The sequence below is a fragment of the Bos mutus genome, chromosome 7, assembly GCF_027580195.1.
Source record: "Bos mutus isolate GX-2022 chromosome 7, NWIPB_WYAK_1.1, whole genome shotgun sequence".
Taxonomy (NCBI): domain Eukaryota; kingdom Metazoa; phylum Chordata; class Mammalia; order Artiodactyla; family Bovidae; genus Bos; species Bos mutus.
Window position 1 is genome coordinate 107,631,978 of NC_091623.1, and position 19,755 is coordinate 107,651,732.

At 38.7% G+C, this 19,755-nt stretch overlaps 1 protein-coding gene across 2 annotated transcripts in view; it reads left to right on the forward strand.

The window, feature by feature from the left end:
• Window positions 1-19,755, forward strand: part of SGCD (sarcoglycan delta) — a 1,106,775-nt gene that overhangs the window by 983,559 nt on the left and 103,461 nt on the right. For both annotated transcript variants that reach the window (XM_070374675.1, XM_005891720.2), the window contains one exon: window positions 7,540-7,612. In XM_070374675.1, coding sequence (XP_070230776.1) covers window positions 7,540-7,612 — 73 coding nt within the window. The remainder of the gene's footprint in view (window positions 1-7,539; window positions 7,613-19,755) is intronic.

Consider the following 19,755-nt stretch of genomic DNA (forward strand, 5'->3'; position numbering starts at 1 on the left):
CTATTGGTCTATAAGCTCCATGTCTCTCTAGTTCACCTCTACAGTGCCCTGCTCAATACATATTTGTTAAATACATTTAAGTTTGGGCTTATCAAGCCTACCCACCCTGCCCCTCTGGGCCATTGGGTTCATCCAACAAGGTTACCTAGAGGTTTGTAAAATAGCAGGACTGGAGGTGGCCTCATCTAGTCACCACCCCTACTTTGTATAACAAATGGGGAAACAACACCTAAGGCTAAATTGCCAAAGGTCAGCTATAAGCTTATGGAGAATCAGGTCTTTGGTTTCCCAGTTCTCAGTTATTTCAAGAAATCACATCATCCTTTCTCCTTTCTCCTATTTTCTTATCACCATTTTTTGGACTGACATTCTTTCTCTGTTTTATAATCTAGTATTGGTATAAAAGTAGAACCTTATTTTATCAGGTAAAATATGGCTATTATTAAGGACTGTCAATCAGGATATATCTATCCAAGCAACAGGAATTGGAAAACTTAGGACAGTTTGACTTCAAACAGTGATCATCAGATATTTTAACTCATATATGGAACCTGTTGAACATTTTAGCTCCATGGTTTTAACAAAAAGATGATTTTCAGTCTATTTTCATTAATACAAAAGCATTCATTCATCATAATTATGTCCGTATTAAAGAATGTATATCAAGAAGGAATTTAGGAGAGCAAACCCATTCAGCTTGTTTAATTCCTTCATCAGTTTTCCAACAGTATTCATAAACCACGTCTGCCCATTTTAAAAGTCTTTCTTGGAATCGGTACCTGTAACAGTAGTCCTTTTCCATGTACAACAAAAAAAGTTGATTTGTCATATATTTCTTGATCTCCAATGTTACTAATTATATCTTCTATCATTGTAATTTTTTCTTTCGTGTCTCACATTTCTCTCAAGTCCAATTTTCTGCAATCTAAATTTTTCTTCTAATATTTAATCCATGGCTGTTTTCAGCATGTACAGATTTAGGCATTTTAATGTTTATTATTTTTATAAAATTGAATTTGCTTTAGATCAATAAAGAGTTACAAACCAGGTTTTTATTTTAGTTAGTCTCATCTACAATAAATTTTGCTCTCTACCATTTATCTCTTACAATCTGTTTTCTGGTGATTATTTCTACTAATTAATTGCAGTTTAAATTGGACAAATGTCTCTCTCCTTTAATTTGCCTTTTTCCTTAAATACTGAGATATTTTTAGCATTTCTCTTTGGTATTCCATTCCAGGGCTGGGCACACTAGTAAAAAATCCACCTGCCAATGCAGGAGACAGAAGATACTTAGATTCGATCACTGGTCTGGGAAGATACCCTGGAGAAGGGAATGGCAACCCACTCCAATATTCTTGCCTTGAGAATTCCATGGACAGAGGAGACTGACAGGCTACTGTCCATAGCGTTGCAAAGAGTTAGACACAACTGAGCTCGCGAGCATGCACACACACACACACACATACACACACCTCTCTCTCTCTCTCTCTCTCTCTCCCTCCCTCCCTCCCTCCCTCCCTCCCTCCCTCCCTCCCAGGGTTGCTCTGTTTTCCTGGTAGGAAATGAAGGTGATTAAAGACAGTCTTCTGTTTAGAGTAGATTGTTACCTTATAAAATTTTCAATTTGGGGAGAAAACAGTTTAGCTCTGACACTTCTTATCCCACCCCTCATTTTATAGTGAAGGAAATCAAGGGCCACAGAGGGTTATGTGATTTCCCAGCATTACAGAGATAGGACTGGATTTCAGGTTTCTTGACATACAGAACACTTTGAGGGAAAAGCATGACTAAACTCGGCTCTGAACTTAAGTATACTTTCCAGAGAAGGGAAGCTGGCTTTTTTGTTACTATGGCAACAAAGTGCATTAGAGACTTTTTTTTTTTGGTGAGTTTACCCCCTACCTGTGCTAGTAGGAAAAAAGAGCCATTGAGCTGATCTTTATGATGATTCAAAACACTTTAGAAAGATCCTGTCACATGCTCTATAAGTTCCTGATTGATTGTGTGGAATTAAGTTATTGGGCAGAGAACCAGCTAATGGAAACACATTGATGAAATCATTTTTGAGGGATATTAAATGGAACTTAAAATAAAACTGAAACGGCTTTATGGATTTTTCACTCAAACTGTTTATGAACATTTATTGCCAGTAAATTATATTGTGTCAAAGAAGGAATCAGTGGGTATGGCTTTAATAGAAACCTTTTTGAAATAATAAAATTGATAATACTTTATTATCTAAGAATGGCTAGAGAGTGGGATGGGGAAATTCCTCCTGATGGATATTGCAGATTGGGAGAGTTAAAAATGGTGTGAAAACAAGAAATTGGATAGGACTTGGGGAAAAAAATGGTCTTTTGGAAATGTGTTATCTCATTTCATTGTACATGAGAATTATTTTTAGAAGACAAGTGTTAAGGAATTTAGCAGGTGTTACTTGAAACTATAAACATGGGTGTTTTTTCATGTTTCATAAAAGATGTGCAAGTAGAGAGTTACTTAATCTGCTGAATGAGGGTATACAGTAGGGTCAAGGGCATTGGTTTTGGAGCTGAAATGCTGGAATTCAAATCCTGGCTCTCCCTCTTCAAGTGTGACCTAGGAAAATTTCTTGACATCTCTGAATCTCACATTGTAGCTTCATAATAGCAGAAATTAATAGTCCTGCTTTTCCGGGGTTTTTTTGATGATCAAATGAAGACAGTTGCAATTGTTTCTAGGTTTTAGTACATGCTTTAAATTTTCATTTTTAAGAGTCATAGAGGACCCAGATAAGAGGAGGAAAGAATAGGGTTCACGGACATTTTCATAAGAGTAGTATTATTTTATTAACTGTCATCTGATGATTGGAGAAGGCAATGGCACCCCATTCCAGTACTCTTGCCTGGAAAGTCCCATGAACGAAGGAGCCTGGTGGGCTGCAGTCCATGGGGTCGCTAGGAGTCGGACACGACTGAGCGACTTCACTTTCACTTTTCACTTTCATGCCTTGAAGGAGGAAATGGCAACCACTCCAGTGTTCTTGCCTGGAGAATCCCAGGGACGGGGGAGCCCGGTGGACTGCCATCTATGGGGTCGCACAGAGTCGGACACGACTGAAGCAACTTAGCAGCAGCAGCATCTGATGATTGCTATGGACCAGAAATCTCATTTAGTGTCCCAAGATCCCTGGGAGATGAGGGTATTATCAGTATCCCTTCTTTTCAGAGAAGAAAACTGAGTATCAGAGAGATTTATGTCCAAGGTCACTTAGCTAGTGAGAGATTTTGTTACTTCCCCCTGGAAAATCATATACATGAGTCCGTCCTCCAGTGCATATGGGAAATATGGACCCCTGTGGCCAAAGTCCAGCAAAAACAAAATCAAAGGGCATCTGGTTGGATGATGGAAGCTGAAGGAGCTTGAGTGTCATGCCCTTGACTTTGATCCACATCAGAGCCTATGAGTCACCCATCTTCTCCACCTATCAGAGCTTAGCCCCTCTGGGTTTTGCTGGCTTGCCTTCAGTGAGTACCACATTGACTGGCACTGAGAAAACAAGACTCTAGGGCACCATGGCTAAACGTGGGTTCTTTAGTCAGATGCCCAGATGTGAAGCCCAGCTCTAGCACTTACTGGCCATAGGACCACAAGCTAAACATGCCTTTAGCCCCAGTTCTCTTATGTACAGGATAAGCAAGTTTCTTGGTCTGTAAAAGAAAATGCAAGCCTTTAGATTGTATTTTACTTTAAAGAAATATTTATATTTAACCCAAATAGCATTCCTTTATAAGCATACTCTTATTTTAGAGGCATAGTTAAAATGCATTAGGTCATGATTGTGGACATTCATTTAATATGTGAGACGTGAGGAGTTTTAGAGCTGTAAACTAGTTCTCTTATAGAAGTGGCAGTACTTACTGAAATGAATCCAGTAGAAGTCTTGGAAATCTAAAGTCAGCTCTGGCTGTATTCTCTATTGGACCTTGCCCCTGCCCACACTGAGCTTAGTCCAGTTGAAGAAATGAGATGAGTGTCTCCAAGGTAGACCCTGAACAGTGTGTGCTCAGTACCTCATGAGTGCTGTAGCCATCTTACAAGTATTTGTTGAGCACCTGCACTGTGCCAGATGATGAGGATATGACACAGAGCAAGACTTATTCCTAGCCAGGAGTGCAGCAGATGCGACTGCAGTCAGCGAGCTGAGGACCCAGGCTCAGCTGTTCAAAGGAGACCGTGTTCTTTCTTTCCACAAACACAGAGAATGAGCATCTGTAAGGTACTGGAAGCGCTATTGTCATACTATATATGTATATTTAGAAGGGTGGCCGAGCTCAGTTCCCCAGCTACAATAGAGGAATTCCTTCTTGAGCCTAGTCCAGCAAGATGTAAGAAGTAAAGTAGCAGATGAAGTTTTGTTACTGTACTTGACAAGTAAATAGGGTCAGCACAAAGTTTGGACGGGATATAAAATTGGCCCAAGCTTTTGAGGTTCATTGTTCATAAGAGCTTGCCATTCTTTGTTTTGGGATTATTGGTCTGAATAAGTCTATGCTATACTATGTGTGTGTGCTTGGCACAGTTGCAGAAGTTGCAACATAGATCTTCTTTGGCTTCAAAGGTCTTATAAAATGATGGGCATGAGAAAGAGGTGAAACATGAGTCTTCACAGCATTCTAGTAAAAATTCGAATGATGAAAGCTGTCCACGGGCAGTGTTCATTGCCATGGGAGTGTGTCAGACAATGATGGCTGATTTGGAAATAAGTAATACTCTTTCTGTTGCAGCTTTCATGGAATTCTTGGTAGAGGAAAAAGAGATTTGAGCTGAAACTAGAGAGTATAGATAATAAATAAATAATTCTCTTCTCCTTATTGAGTCATATAATTGTTCCTTTAAATTACATATATTACATAGAAAAATAGACATTTTTAAATAGAGTTCAAATGACTAAGAACTAAGCATCTCTAAGAATGTCAAAGGGAAGTGCCTGTTAACTGCAGTACCAGCAGATGAGAGTTGTTCAGTGACAGGCGAGATGGTGCTGAGAGGTTGCTGAGGGCATGGTCTTGGATTTCAGACAGCCCAGAGCCGCCTTCTGATGTGTCAGTCACGGTCCTGTTCTGCAAGCCTGTTTTATCTACTTGGCAGCCTCCACAGCGCCCCTCAAAAGATCCCAAAAATGTTGGAGATGGAAAATGGATATTCTGTAAAACCTAATATAACACATATGTAACAAAAGCTACGTTGTAATTTGTAATCTGCTGCTGCTGCTAAGTCGCTTCAGTCGTGTCCGACTCTGTGTGAGGCCATAAATGGCAGCCCACCAGGCTCCCCTGTCCCTGGGATTCTCAAGGCAAGAACACTGGAGTGGGTTACCATTTCCTTCTCCAATGCATGAAAGTGAAAAGTGAAAGTGAAGTCGCTCAGTCATGTCCGACCCTCAGCGACCCCATGGATTGCAGCCTTCCAGGCTCCTCCGTCCATGGGATTTTCCAGGCAAGAGTACTGGAGTGGGGTGCCAATCCCATTCTTATTCAGTCACTGCATCAGTCAGAGTTCTTTAGAGAAACAGAACCAATAAGGTCTGTATAGAGAAAGAGACTTACTGTAAGAAATCAGCTCATACTTACAGAGGTTGAGAAGTCCCACAGCCAGTGTCTGTTAAATGGGAGACTTGAGGAAGGCCAGTGGTGTGGTTTAGTCTGAGTCTAAATGCCTGAATACTAGGGGTGTCAGTAGTATCAATTCCAGTCTAGGTCTGAAGGTCTGAGAACCAGGATCACTGAGAGCAGATCAATGTTCCCGCTCATAGGGTCAGGCAGGAAGGGCTGAACACTTCTGCTTCCACTTTGTTGTATTCGGACCCTCATCTGATAGGATGATGCCTACCCATATTGGAGAGGGCAGGCTCTTTACTCAGCCCACGTATCCAAATGCTACTCCTAATCACATCTGGAAATTCCCTCACAGACACATCCAGAAATAATGTTTAGTCAAATATCTGGACATCTTTGATCTGGTCAAGTTGACACATAAAATTAAACATCACAGTTATTAAGAACACAGTAAAGCTTCAATCACAGGAGCAAAATAAATAATACATACATAATAAAACTGAACATTCTTATGAAAATTTATACTGAAAATTGAATTTAATGGGGCTGTGGGTACATTTTGATATATTTAAAATGATGTGATTTGGGATCTTAGAAAGTAAAAGTGTCTATGGACAGTGAAAGATCTTCAGTGTCCCCACATGAAGTGCCCCTATGCCACTTGGAACTGTCAATTTCATGGTCTTGTTGTAGTGAATAAATTATATATATATATGACATTATCTAGCAATGTGGTAGTTACTCAAAAATGTTAGCTGAGGATGATAGTTATTATTCACAGAATAATGTTATTAATCTCATTAATAATAATATTCACCAGAATATTCTTTTAATGACCATATATAGTATTATGGAATAAAAAAATTTTCTCATTTTGCTTGTGGTCTGTTACACCTATCAAATAAATGTTTCCATAGTTGCTACAAAAGCCAGGAAATCAATTCATTGTCATAGACTCATTAGTATGTGTCAGAATAAACCTGGATTTGGAATAATAGTGGTTAATGGAGGATTTGTACACATTATAACAGTGCGAGAGGATTCCTGAAATTCACGCATGAATGCAAGATATTATTCCACCCCTTCTTACAGTATCAAAGAAGTACACTGAACATATAAAAGTAAACACCTTTACTTCAGAGTACAGGATACTGCCTAAGTTTAATTGAAAAACAAATATCCAGTGCAATTGTCTGTGATAAACTGAGGCTTAAATGATTTGAAGACACTTTGAGAGTGGACAAATCAGATAATCACAATCTTTATGGCTGGAAAGATTCAACTGGTGTTGACAAATTGTAAAGATAAAAGCTTATGGCAAAATCAAGAGCTAAATGTCTAGATTGGGTTGGGAATCAATATTAATACTCAAATTGTAAAAGTGCTGAACTTTCAATGATCTCTCATAGTGTTCTCTTTTGTTTAAGATTTCAAGATAATAGTGTAGAACTTGATTTGCTGAAAAATATTGGCTTAATTTTCATTAGGCAAATTCCTTATAGTCTTACAGTATTCTCCACCATCTAACCCACTGCTTAGTTGTTATATGTGTTATGTGATTTGTGCCCTGTGCTGCAGTAACAGAGTTCCAGTTGCTGGTTTTCAAAACACTTTCAGCTGGACAACTGTTAATATTTTATGAGAGACAAGATTCAGACTATGCCATTTCTAGGCATGTTTTTTTTTAAGTCGACATGGTATTTGCCTCATGACCTTACTCTGATCTCAGCAAGAACACATTCAAAAGAAGTTACTAGTTTTTTCAAAGACTGCTTGCATGAGTTGATTCAATGCTCTCCTAGCACAGAGACATGCCCTAGAGCCAGTGGCAGATACGTGTGTATTGGTTTGTATAAAGGATTCACCGCATTTAACTCCATTCATTGTGCTGACCCATCCAACACTCCAACCTCTGTTTGCTTTTTTCTTTTGTTTGCAGGAGCAGAGGGCACAGTGTTCCCTAAATCTATAGAGACACCTAATGTCAGGGCAGATCCCTTCAAGGAACTAAGGTAAACTTATGACTACGGTTTGCATTGATTAAGTGGCTATTTGCTCTCTCTGTACAACTGATTGATGATCCATTTTAAATACCTATGATGTCATAGTGTCATGAGTATATAAACTGGGAGAGGTTATAAAGGATGTGAAGATAAGTTACAACCAAGAGAAAATTTTTTCTGAGTACTAAAAGTTGAGAGTTTGGAGGAAGAGGTTGCCAGTCTTGTAATAAGATTTAAGATTCATTCATTCACAATGCTTATTTCATGAGTATTTTGTGATATGATAATCCTCTCATATTAGAGAACTAGTCAGTAATTGGTGCTAATCAGCCCAAAGAAGTGTGGTGTTTAACAGAAGCTGAATAGTAAATACAATACTTTATATATATATATATATATATATATATATATATATATATATATAAATAAATAAATAAAACAAAGCTATTTTCTGGAATGATTTGGTGCTAGGACTGGGTTCTGTGGATATTCCATATACTGGTGTTGATCAGATATCCATAAACATGCTGCTTTTAGCAGAAAAGGGCTCTGCAGAGCCATGTACTTATGGCAAACAACTATGGAAAACGAAAAGAACGATAGACATACAGATGGACAAAGAGAGAGAGAGAGCTATAACCTAAAAACCATTCCTACCACCCAAGAGCTACCCCCAGCCCTCCTAAAGAAACTCGTATAAAATGGTATGATGATACAAATATAACTTTAAGTTTCACTGTGGGCTCAGGTTGTTGTTTAGTCACAAAGTTGTGTCTGACTCTTTGTGACCTCATGGACTGTGGCATGCCAGGCTCCTCTGTCCTCCTCTAACTCCCACAGTTTGCCAAGATTCATGTCCATTGAGTCAGTGCTGCTATCTCACCATATAGTCCTCTGCTGCCCCTTTTTCCTTTTACCGTCAACCTTTTCCATTATCAGGGTCTTTTCCAATGAGTCAGCTTTTCGCATCAGGTGGCCGAAGTATTGGAGCTTCCGCTTCAGCAACAGTCCTTCCAATGAGTATTGAGGGTAGATTTTCTTTAGGATTGACTAGTTTGATCTCTTTGCTGTCAAAGGGACTCTCAAAAGTCTTCTCCAGCCCCATGGACTTATAGCCATGAAGAATTCAGTGAATATCAGCTTTCTTCATTTCTCATATTTCTTTTAATTAAGACCAGTCATAAATCACCATAAAGAGCCCTGAATAATTCTCTCATAAAGACATCAACTATAAGCAAATATACTGTGTTGCACAAGTCACATCTTCTCTTTGACAACCAGTCCCAAGATCTCTATTTTGCTAAAACAGCAGCAGCCGCATTGGAGCAGGTGTTTCCTGAAACAGAAATACATCCTCAGTAAGTGGAGAATATATCACCTCATTACAAAACCATAGCATTCTTGCCAAGCCTGTGGGTCTTTATGAATATAGGGAAATAAATCAGGCCAATGAAAGAGGATAATTAGTGGGGAGTAAGAACCTTTTCTTAGCAAAATCTCGTGTACTATGGGCTGTATTTTTTAAATTACACACCACACTGCAACGTTTTACGTTTTACTGGAATAACTTTTCAGCAGGGCTTCTAGAGGCCAGAAGTTGCCTGACTCTGTGTTGATGAGGTCCTATGTTTCATGTTAATGTGCTAAAGCTAGACTCTTTTAAGCAAATGCACCCCCAAAACCTGCATTTTAGAACTCTGAGGGAGCTCATTCTCTGAAAATGCACAGAATCCTTGTGGCTATAATGTAAGAACTCTTTCAACCAAACTAATGGGTGGCCCAGTTCCCTTTTTTTCGCAGTCCTTTTTAGGAGCAGGGAGTTTTATTTGAGGAGGGTGTTGGAATTTTTGTCTGTTTGTTTTTTATACAACTAGTGACTAATTTGCAGTGATCAGCCCAAAGATAAGTGCTGTCTAAAAGAAGCTGAACTCTAAATATCATACAGACTTTTTCTATGCAACAAACTATTACTGGAAGACTTAGGAAATAGGGATTTAGGCTAATTTTGCTTTAAACAGGAAAATAAACCTTCTATAGTTAAAAACAAACACAATCATACCAAACAACTAAAAGACAACTATATCTGAGCATCAGCCCACTGTAGAGATCCATATCCTGAAGACCTGAGGACAGAGTGTTTGCTCCTACGAAGATGTGGATGCACTTCCTGTCCTCTGCACACAACCTCTGGAAACCTTGACATTTGACTTAAAAAATTAAACCTCTAAAATTTACAAGAAAACATAAGTTTAGTGCAATGAAATAAAAATTTTCAGGACATTGTTGCTTTTCATCATTTATTCTAAAATGATAAGCATATTCTATAGTGGCTAGAAATAACATTTTGTTACAGGAAGCATAAAAAGACTTCTTTACTATGTATCCCTAAAACTGGTCTTTTTTTTGCCTCTGTTTAGGTTGTGTTGATGGGAAATAGCTTGAACTGAATCAGGAGGCTAGAATGTGATCACTTGGCCCCTCTGTTCTTCTGGAAGTTTTTTATTACTTTTTTTTTTTAATGACACTTTGTGGCAGAACCTCTGACCAATTGAAAGAATAATCAGATAGATTAGCCCAGACCAGTGTGTCTGTGAATGTTTCACATTTTCCATCTAATGGTGCTGCATTTTTACTCCCAGTTATTGACTGGTATTGACTTTGGATGTTGAGTAAATAGGTAATGAACTGGCTAACTAAGTCTTCTGACCTCTGGCTTTAAAGTTGGGTCAGTTTTACTGACCTAACACTGGTGTGTTTTCTGGTTATAGAAAAGTAGAGTGATCTAAGGGAGTTCCCTGGACTTGTACCAGCAGGTCACACTGTGAACTGTTCAGGTGAAGCAGAAACAGTCACTCCTTAGTGGCAGCTGGATAGAGGGGAAAGAGCCCTGAGCTGAGAGTCAGGTACCTACTGCGAGCCTGCAGTGTGGCCTTGAGCTAATTTTAGAACTCTGCTGTCCCTAAAAAGCTAGGTTACTTCTTGCTTCAAATGTCTAATCTCTTTACATTATTTTTCATTTTTTTAATAAATAGCTTTAAATTTAAAGAAGAGTTGCAAAATTCATGGAAATGATTCAATTCTCATGCACCCTTCACCTGATAGTCCTTTAATGATAACATCTAACATACTCATGATAAATTTATCACAATTATGAAATTAATATTGTTACCTTGTTCAGTTACTAAATCATGCCTGACTCTTTGTGACCTCATGGACTGCAGCACACCAGGCTTCTCTGTCCTTCACTATATCCTGGAGTTTGCTCAAACTCATGTCCATTGAGTCGGTGCTGCCATCCAACCATCTCATCCTCTGTCGCCCCCTTCTCCTCCTGCCCTCAATCTTTCCCAGCCTCAGGGTCTTTTCCAATGAGTAGCCAAAGTATTGGAGCTTCAGCATCAGTCGTTCCAACGAATATTTAGAGTTGATTTCCTTTAGGATTGACTGGTTTTATCTCCTTGCAGTTCAAAGAACTCGCAAGAGTCTTCTGCACCATAGTTCGAAAGCATCAGTTCTTCAGTGCTCAGCTTTCTTTATGGACCAACTCTCACATATGAACATGACTACTAGAAAAACTATAGCTTTGACTAAAGGGACTTTGTGGGCACAGTGATGTCTCTGCTTTTTAATATACTATCTACATTTGTCATAGCTTTTTTTCCAATGAGCTAGTGTCTTTTCATTTCATGGTTGCAATCATCATGCACAGTGATTTTGGAGCCCAAGAAAATTAAATCTGCCACTGTTTGTATTTTTTCCCTCCATCTATTTGCCGCAAAGTGATCGGATCAGATGCCATGATCTTAGTTTTATGATATTGAGTTTTAAACCAGCTTTTTTACTTCCTCTATCACCTTCATCAAGAGGCTCTTTAGTTCCTCTTTGCTTTCTGCCATTTGGGTAGTAGTATCTGCATATCTGAGGTTATTGATATTTCTCCTGGCAATCTTGATTCCAGCTTGTGATTCATCAAGTCTGGCATTTTGCACGATGTACTCTGCATATAAATTAAATAATCAGAGTGACAGCATACAGCCTTAATGTACTCCTTTCCCAATTTTGAACCAGTTCTTTGTTCCATGTCCAGTTCTAACTGTTGGTTCTTAACCTGCATACAGGTTTCTCAGGAGCCAGGTAATCTGGTCTAGTATTCCCTTCTCTTTAAGAATTTTCCACAGTTTCTTGTGATCCACACAATCAAAGATTTTAGCATAGTCACAGAAGCAGAAGTAGATGTTTTTTTCTGAAATTCTCTTGCTTTTTCTATGAGCCTACAGACATTGGCAGTTTGATCTCTAGTTTCTATGCCTTTTCTAAATCTGACTTGTACATCTGGAAGTTCTCGGTTCACATACTGATGAAGCCTAGCTTGAACTATTTTGAGCATTATCTTGCTAACATGTGAAATGAGTGCAATTGTGTGGTAGTTTGAACATTATTTGTCATTGCCTTTCTTTGGGATTGGAATGAAAACTGACTTTTTCCAGTCCTGTGGCCACTGATGAGTTTTCCAAATTTGCTGGCATATTGAGTGCAGCACTTTCACAGCATCATCTTTCAGGATTTGGAATAGCTAGAATCCCATCAACTCCACTAGCTATGTTTGTAGTACTGCTTCCTAAGGCCCCTTGACTTCACACTCGAGGATGTCTGGCTCTAGGTGAGTGATCACACCATCATGGTCATCCTGATATTAGGACTTTTTTGAACAGTTCTGTGTATTATTCTTGACACTTCTTCTTAAATCTCTTCTTCTTCTGTTAGGTCCTTGCCACTTCTGTCCTTTACTGTACTCATCTTTGCATGAAATGTTCCCTTGGTATCTCCAATTTTCTTTAAGAGATCTCTAGACTTTCCCATTCTATTGTTTTCCTCCATTTCTTTGCATTGTTCAGTTAAGAAGGCTCTTTGTCTCTTCTTGCTATTTTTTGAAACTCTATATTCACTTATGTATATCTTTCCGTTTCTCCTTTGCCTTTAGCATCTCTTCTTTTCTCATCTGTTCGTAAGGCCTCTTCAGAAAACTATTTTTCCTTCTTGCATTTCTTTTTCTTGGGGATGCTTTTGATCACCACCTCCTGTACAGTGTTACAAATCTCTGTCCATAGTTTTCAGGCTCTCTGTCTCTCCGATCTAATCCCTTGAATCTATTTGTCATTTCCACTGTATAATCACAAGGGATTTGATTTACATCATACATGAATGGCCCAGAGGTTTTCTCTACTTTCTTCAATTTGAGTCTGAATTTTGCAATTAGAAGCAATAAGAAGTTCATGATCATGAAATTAACATTGTATGCATATAATCTTATTTTATATAAGATTTGTTTAAAAGGATGCAGTCACCTGAATGTCTTATAGATTGAGAAATACACACAAAGGATTTTAACAGAAAATTTGTTTGTGGGAATGTGAGTTAGTGCATCCTTAGAACTCCCACTGCAGTTCAATTGAAATGTTTCTAATAAGAATTTTTGTTCTCTTCTTTAAAAATAACATTCTATGCCCAGATTTTCTTGGTCTTGTTAATGGGAAACAAACTGAATTAAAAGGTCACAGTTTTATTTATACTTAGATTGACTTCTCAGATAAACAAGTAAAACTAAAATATCCATCCAGTGTTTCCCAGCTCCCCAGCCAATCAAACATGAAAAAAAAAAAAAAAAAATCTAACTATTTTAGATACCTTTTCTGTTGGGATAATGTTTGTTTCCTCAGACCCCTTTCTTGGCTGTTGGAGAGTTTTTGTTTTATTTTGTTTGGTCTATTGTTTGTTTGTTTGCTTGTTTGTAAATAAGAGGCAGATTTTAGGCCTCTGACATTTCTTCCGATAAGCTCTCAACTCTCAGCTACAGGAATGGGAGCTTCCTCCCTGCTAGAGTTTTTCACTGCTTTTCTTTCCATACTTACTGTGGGACTTTTCTTCTGTGGAGCACAGGCTCTAGGCACACAGGCTTTAGTGGCTGTGACCTGCGGGCTCATAGTGGGGGCTTAGTAGCTGTGGCACCAGACTCAGTTGCTCCGCAGCGTGTGGAATCTTCTCGGACCAGGGATCAAACCTGAGTCCCCTGCATTGGCAGGCAGATACCTATCCACTGTCCCACCAGAGAAGTCTGCCCATTTTCTGATGGGGATTTCTTTTTTATATAGAACTATATGTGCGCTGTATATTTTGGACATGAATCCCTTGTTGGTCACTTTGTTTACAAATATTTTCTCCCATTCTGTGGGTTGTCTTTTTAGTTTGTTCATACCAAATGTTTTTTTTAACACTTTATTAAGAGTCAAGGCATGTGCTAAATACTCTGAATGTAGAGCTAAATGCATACTCAAATAATTTATAGTTAAGGAAATAAAATGGAAAGGAACTTCAAATTACTAGGTAATAAGATCTAGGGTAGGTATATGAACCAAATCAGAGGAAACACAGAGAATGACAAAACCTACCTAAATGAGTTAAATAAGCTTCACAAAGGAAATAACATTTTAGTTTCCAGAATAAAAAAAAAGCAGAAACACATCTCAAAAATCAAAAAGTGTGGTTCTCTACAGCCTTTTAATATAGGGGAAAGTATCCCAACCTATTTCTCTAGCTCCCAAGAATGTTACTGTGTTATTTACAAACATAAGGGACTGTAATTTCCTTATAATACTATGTTCTTTAAAAAATTGCATGAATGCAGTTTCAAATATGGTCACAAAAGACTGAAAATTTTACAAGCTTCAACAGTATTTAATTGAATTCAGAAATGAAAGTTTCAGTGACAGCAAACCCATTCTACAGTCCCAAGTATGGTGGTGTTTTGTTACTGTTTATTTTTTTCCATGATATTACCAGAATTTTAATGATAAAACTGAAAAATTATAAAATACATCTATGGCTCCAAATAATGCACTTAACCAAAGTGAAACTGAAAGTCCCTCAGTCAAGTCCGACTCTTTGAGACCCCATGGACCATACAGTTCATGGAATTCTCCTGGCCAGGATACTGGAGTGGGTAGCCTTTTCCTTCTCCAGGGGATCTTCCCAACCCAGGGATCAAACCCAGGTCTCCCGCATTGCAGGTGGATTCTTTACCAGCTGAGCCATAAGGGAAGCCACTTTTTTTTTTTTTTTTTTTTAACCAGGTAAGTACTAAATCTGACTCCTTTGGAAATGTGTGAATTTAAAGTTTGTGTGTCTCATTGGGAAACAAGGATTAGCAAAGCTTCCACAAGTTGACAAAAATGAACTGATTTTTCTTTAATTGTATTTTTAAATGTCTATAGCCAGCTAAGTGTTTATTGGCTCTCAGTGGTTTATAAATTTAAGTGACAAGAACAGTCTGTCAGAGCTTTAGGGTTCATTTAATTAGAGGCTTGGCAATCCTCTTCCCTTCTTTGTCCTCTTCAAAATTCACAATACCAAAAATAATTGGTCAACAGTCTGATTTAAAAAAATATACACACACACAGGTAAAGGGAAAGAAACACACTGAGACAAAGACAGAAATGCAAAGAAAGAGCTGGAGGGAGTGGGGAGCGGAGCAAAGAGGTAAGATCTGTGTATTGAGCTTTCAGCTATGGTGCATGGTCAATGAGGGAATACCATTGTGGAGGAAATTTATATATTTTTTCCTTTATACATTTTGCAGACATGTTCTGTAATTTTCTTTATTTCTTATTCCCTCTCTTGTACCCCCTAACTTCATATACTTAGACTAATTTTTATAGTTCTGTTTTGCATGTATTAGATTTAGAATTATTCGATCATATAGCACAAATATTGAAGTGAATCAAAAAAGAAATGAAAAAAATATAATAGACCAGATAATAGCATAGTTACTTATTCCAGGGCCGTACAATATAGAATAAGGATGAAATAGTGTCCCTGTTGGTCAAGAACCTGTGCTTTTTCTTTTTTCAACTTTTTATTTTGTTTTGGAGGATAGCCAATTAGCAGTGTTGTGATAGTTTCTGGTGGACAGCAAAGGAACTCAGCCATACATATACATGTATCCATTCTCCCCCAAAATCCCCTCCCATCCAGGCTGCCACATAACACTGAGCAGAGGTCTCTGTGCTATACAATAGGTCCTTGTTGGTTATCCATTTTAAATATAGCAATGTGTACACATCCATCCCACACTCCCTATCCTTTCCCCTGAAGAGCTTATGCTTTGAATTTGGCCCCTATGTTTGTCTGCTTTGTGACAGACTTGCTTGGACAAGTGTCTTGAGTTCTCCTAGCCCCAGTTCCTCCAATGGAGGAAAAGTTCAGTGAATACAATATTGATACATGTTAGCTATTTGGAGAACCCTCAAGAAGCTCTCTCTCATAGGGGTGCAAGAACCCAGATGGAAGTTTCCAGAGTTTAATATTTCTTCAACCCATAAAAAGTTTCCATCAAGTCATGGTAACCAGCAATTATTTCTCGAAGACAAAAGCAAAAAACTATTGAGTATTTCCATCTACTACTAACTGCATTTTATATAAGAAAAGGATATAAGAAGACAGAATAAAAGACAGTCTCATAATTGAATACAGGACAATCTCAATTAACTATATTAACATGTCATTGTATTTTCTCCGTTTTGCCAAAAATGCTTGTGACTACCTTACAACTCTTCTCTTCACACATTTCATAGTGCATGCCAAGAAAAATAAGATCTGAGAGCCACAGGCCAGGGCTTAATGAGGTCCACTTGACTTTAGTACTGTCTGGTTTAAAATCATAAAACTAATACAGCTTGTGCATCTTCAAGATGAGTCAGTATATATATATATATATATGTCCCTTTTCTTCCTCACTTTCTCTTCCTCCTATATTCCAACATCCAATCATTATTCTAGTTTGTTCCTATTAGTACTAGAGTTTTAATTCTTCTATATATATTTCCCTTTTCCTCCTTATGCCCAGTCTTTCTCCAGTTACCCTTTTCACCATGTTTCTCCTAGAATATGTAAGGAGAACAACAAGAGGTAAAGGATAGGAGATATTTAAGGTATCTTCACCTTTCCTTTTGCCTTGTTTATCAACAGTTTCATTTCTGTGATAAATAGTCTGTCTTAAAGATATTAAACCCATGAGTCTGTGTTCATCTGCTCACTACATTATGATTATATCATTAGAGGCCAGAGAATGATAGATGGCAGATGACATCACAGGGTAAACTGAGGCTCAGACATAGATGAGTCCCATTCAGACAGGAAGAAGATGAGGAAAGTTCATCTCTTCTGGTCTTTGGTGAATTGTGGGAAGAAGATAGGAAATGTACAAAAAGCAGGTGGTGAAATATGTGTCCTGATGACCTTTCTTTCGTGAGTCAAGGAGGGAAGAAACCAAGTAGGGTTTATGGAAAGTCAAGGCAATGGCACCCCACTCCAGTACTCTTGCCTGGAAAATCCCATGGATGGAGGAGCCTGGTGGGCTGCAGTCCATGGGGTCTCTGAGGGTCGGACACAACTGAGCAACTTCACTTTCACTTTTCACTTTCATGCATTGGAGAAGGAAATGGCAACCCACTCTAGTGTTCTTGCCTGGAGAATCTCAGGGACGGGGGAGCCTGGTGGGCTGCCGTCTATGGGGTCACACAGAGTTGGACATGACTGAAGTGACTTAGCAGTAGCAGCATGGAAAGTCAAAGCCAGAGGGTCATTGTGCATTTTCATTTGGGGTTCCAGGAAGAAACCAACTTGTAAGGCGATCCCATAACCCACTGGAAAGAGATGAAAAGGGGACCTAGGTCAGCAATCTGGAATCTCATTTAGTTCCAGGGGTGGTAGGTGGGGGAAAGGCAGTTTGTAGAAGTGTTTATGTAGTGTTGTGTCAAGGAATGCATTTGGCTAACTGATGATGTGAGCTGGCTGGTCCTGGGGAGCATCACTGCAGTGGGGCTGAGAGCACCAAAGAAGACATTCCAGTTTGGCACAATGGGATACCTGCCCAGATCTCAGGGTCTACTAGTACCATTCAATCCTGGTTCAGTGGGTCCTGTGGGAGCCCACAGAGAGTTTATCCAGGGAGGACTCAGGCATGAAGTTCTAGCCTGTTGCAGATCAAAGCAACATCTCCTAGAATCTCAACTTGCTCTGTTCCTGTCACCACATGCTCACATAAGCCCACTTCTGCCATATCCATAATGGTATATGAAGGAGGGAGAACAAAATTTAGACTGATTATTTATCCTAATGAGAAAGTTGAAACTTCTCATTTACAGAGAGGACGCCAGAATAGAATAATTTTTTCCTCAACAATCCAAAAGGATAAGATTAAGAGAAAAATTAAGTCAGGTAAGAACAATAAAGAAATGCCTTTTGTTTTCATGGATGAGCATGGTTTTTTACATTGGCCAGCTTGCAATACTTGCTTTCTGGGTAGCTCAAATGGTAAAGAATCTGCCTGCAATGTGGAAGACCTAGATTCAATCCCTGAGTCTGGAAGATAGATCCCTTGGAGAAGGGAATGGCAACCCACTCCAGTATTCTTGCCTGGAGAATCCCATGGACAGAGGAGCCTGGCAGGCTATAGTCCATGGGGTCACAGAGTTGGTTATGACTAAGAGACTAACATTTTCACTTTCAGCTTGCAATACAGGGTATCATGCCAGTCACAAAGTAGCTACATGACTTTACCAAACTTCCCAGGCTATGTCTTCCTCTGTGTCTTGTAGGGACCACTAGATATGAGCAAAAGCATCTTTATCTGCAAGTTTTGAGTGAGCGTTGATTAGAATTATGATCTAGATCTGATGCTCTCAACGTGCTTGCCAAGACTGGTCCTGGATTTTTAATCCTTTTAAGTCCATAAGATATGAGGGGAAAAGCCTTAATAACCGAAACATGTCACAAGACTTTCTCTCAAAATCATTACTGGACTGTCTACGAAAGCTAGAGTCATCAGTCTTGTGCAGTGAGGCATCTGATCATCCTATAATGGACAGCCCATTTTTGTCTGAATTTGAGAGGCAGTGTGACATATTATCATTATCTAAGACAAGCGTGTTTCTTTAAAAATTCAAATTCTATCCTTTAACTTTTTAACTTAAGACTATAAAATGTGAAAATATGAAAAAAAAAAAGTGTTCAAAAGATAAGACCATAACTGGGAGGGGTATATAAATTTGCACTTTTGCCCATGTCATCGGGGCAGGCAGGACATCATAAAGTAAGTGCTAAGCTCTCTGCCTTTTAGAGCAGATTGGGCATGTGTATATATCTGCCAAAATTCCTGAGTTGAGGCTCCCTTCTGCCTCAACACAGAGCATCCTGACTTTATGATTGTTTCTATTTTGATTAAAATGTCAGGAGCTGCCATTTATTATGTAAAGTGTGTGCCAGTAGATTGTTCTATTATTCTTGAAAAACACACAATTACTTCTGGATCTCTCTTTCCTTCCCCCCAGTAGTATTGCCCTGCTGGGTGGAAAGACAGAAAATCTTGTTTAATTACACCCTTCATGATCCTGGCTTGAAGCCAGTCTTGTTTTACTCCAATTATAACCTTTCAAAACAAAGAGTAATGAGAGTTTAGAGGAACAAACTGACAAATAGTTTTTACCTGAAATAAGTTGAGATCTAAGAAGTAAAATAAAGAACAAAAAACTCTAGTCAGTGGATGTCGTATGTTTTCTTAATCTAGAATTTTCCATGGTTTGATAGAATATACAGTTGACCATTGAACAATGCAGGGATTAACCTACAGATAACTTATAGTTGGCTCTCCATATCTGCTTATTCAACCAATCACAGACTGTATGATTCTATAGTATTTACTAATGAAAAATATCCACAGATAAGTGAACCCATACAGTTCAAACTTGTGTTGTTCAAGAACCAACATAACATAAATAAAACTAAGACCATCTTAGAAAGAACTAAATAAATTTGCCTGACTTCCTGGCCTTGAATTATGTGCCTAGTTGTGCTAAAGGTCACTCCTTTGTCTGCTGTTCTTCAGTGGCTCCCACTGACTTGAAGATAAGCAAAAACATTCACCCACTACCTTAAAGTGGTTGATCTGGCCCCACATGAAGGCTCTAGCCTCTCACCTTGAATTACACTTGACCCTCCTTCCAATCCTTTGTTGTGTTTGTTTTTCCCTCTGCAAAGACCTTCACTGCCCCAGGCAAATAAGAATGGTGTCCTGAAAACAGCATCTCTGGTTCCCATAA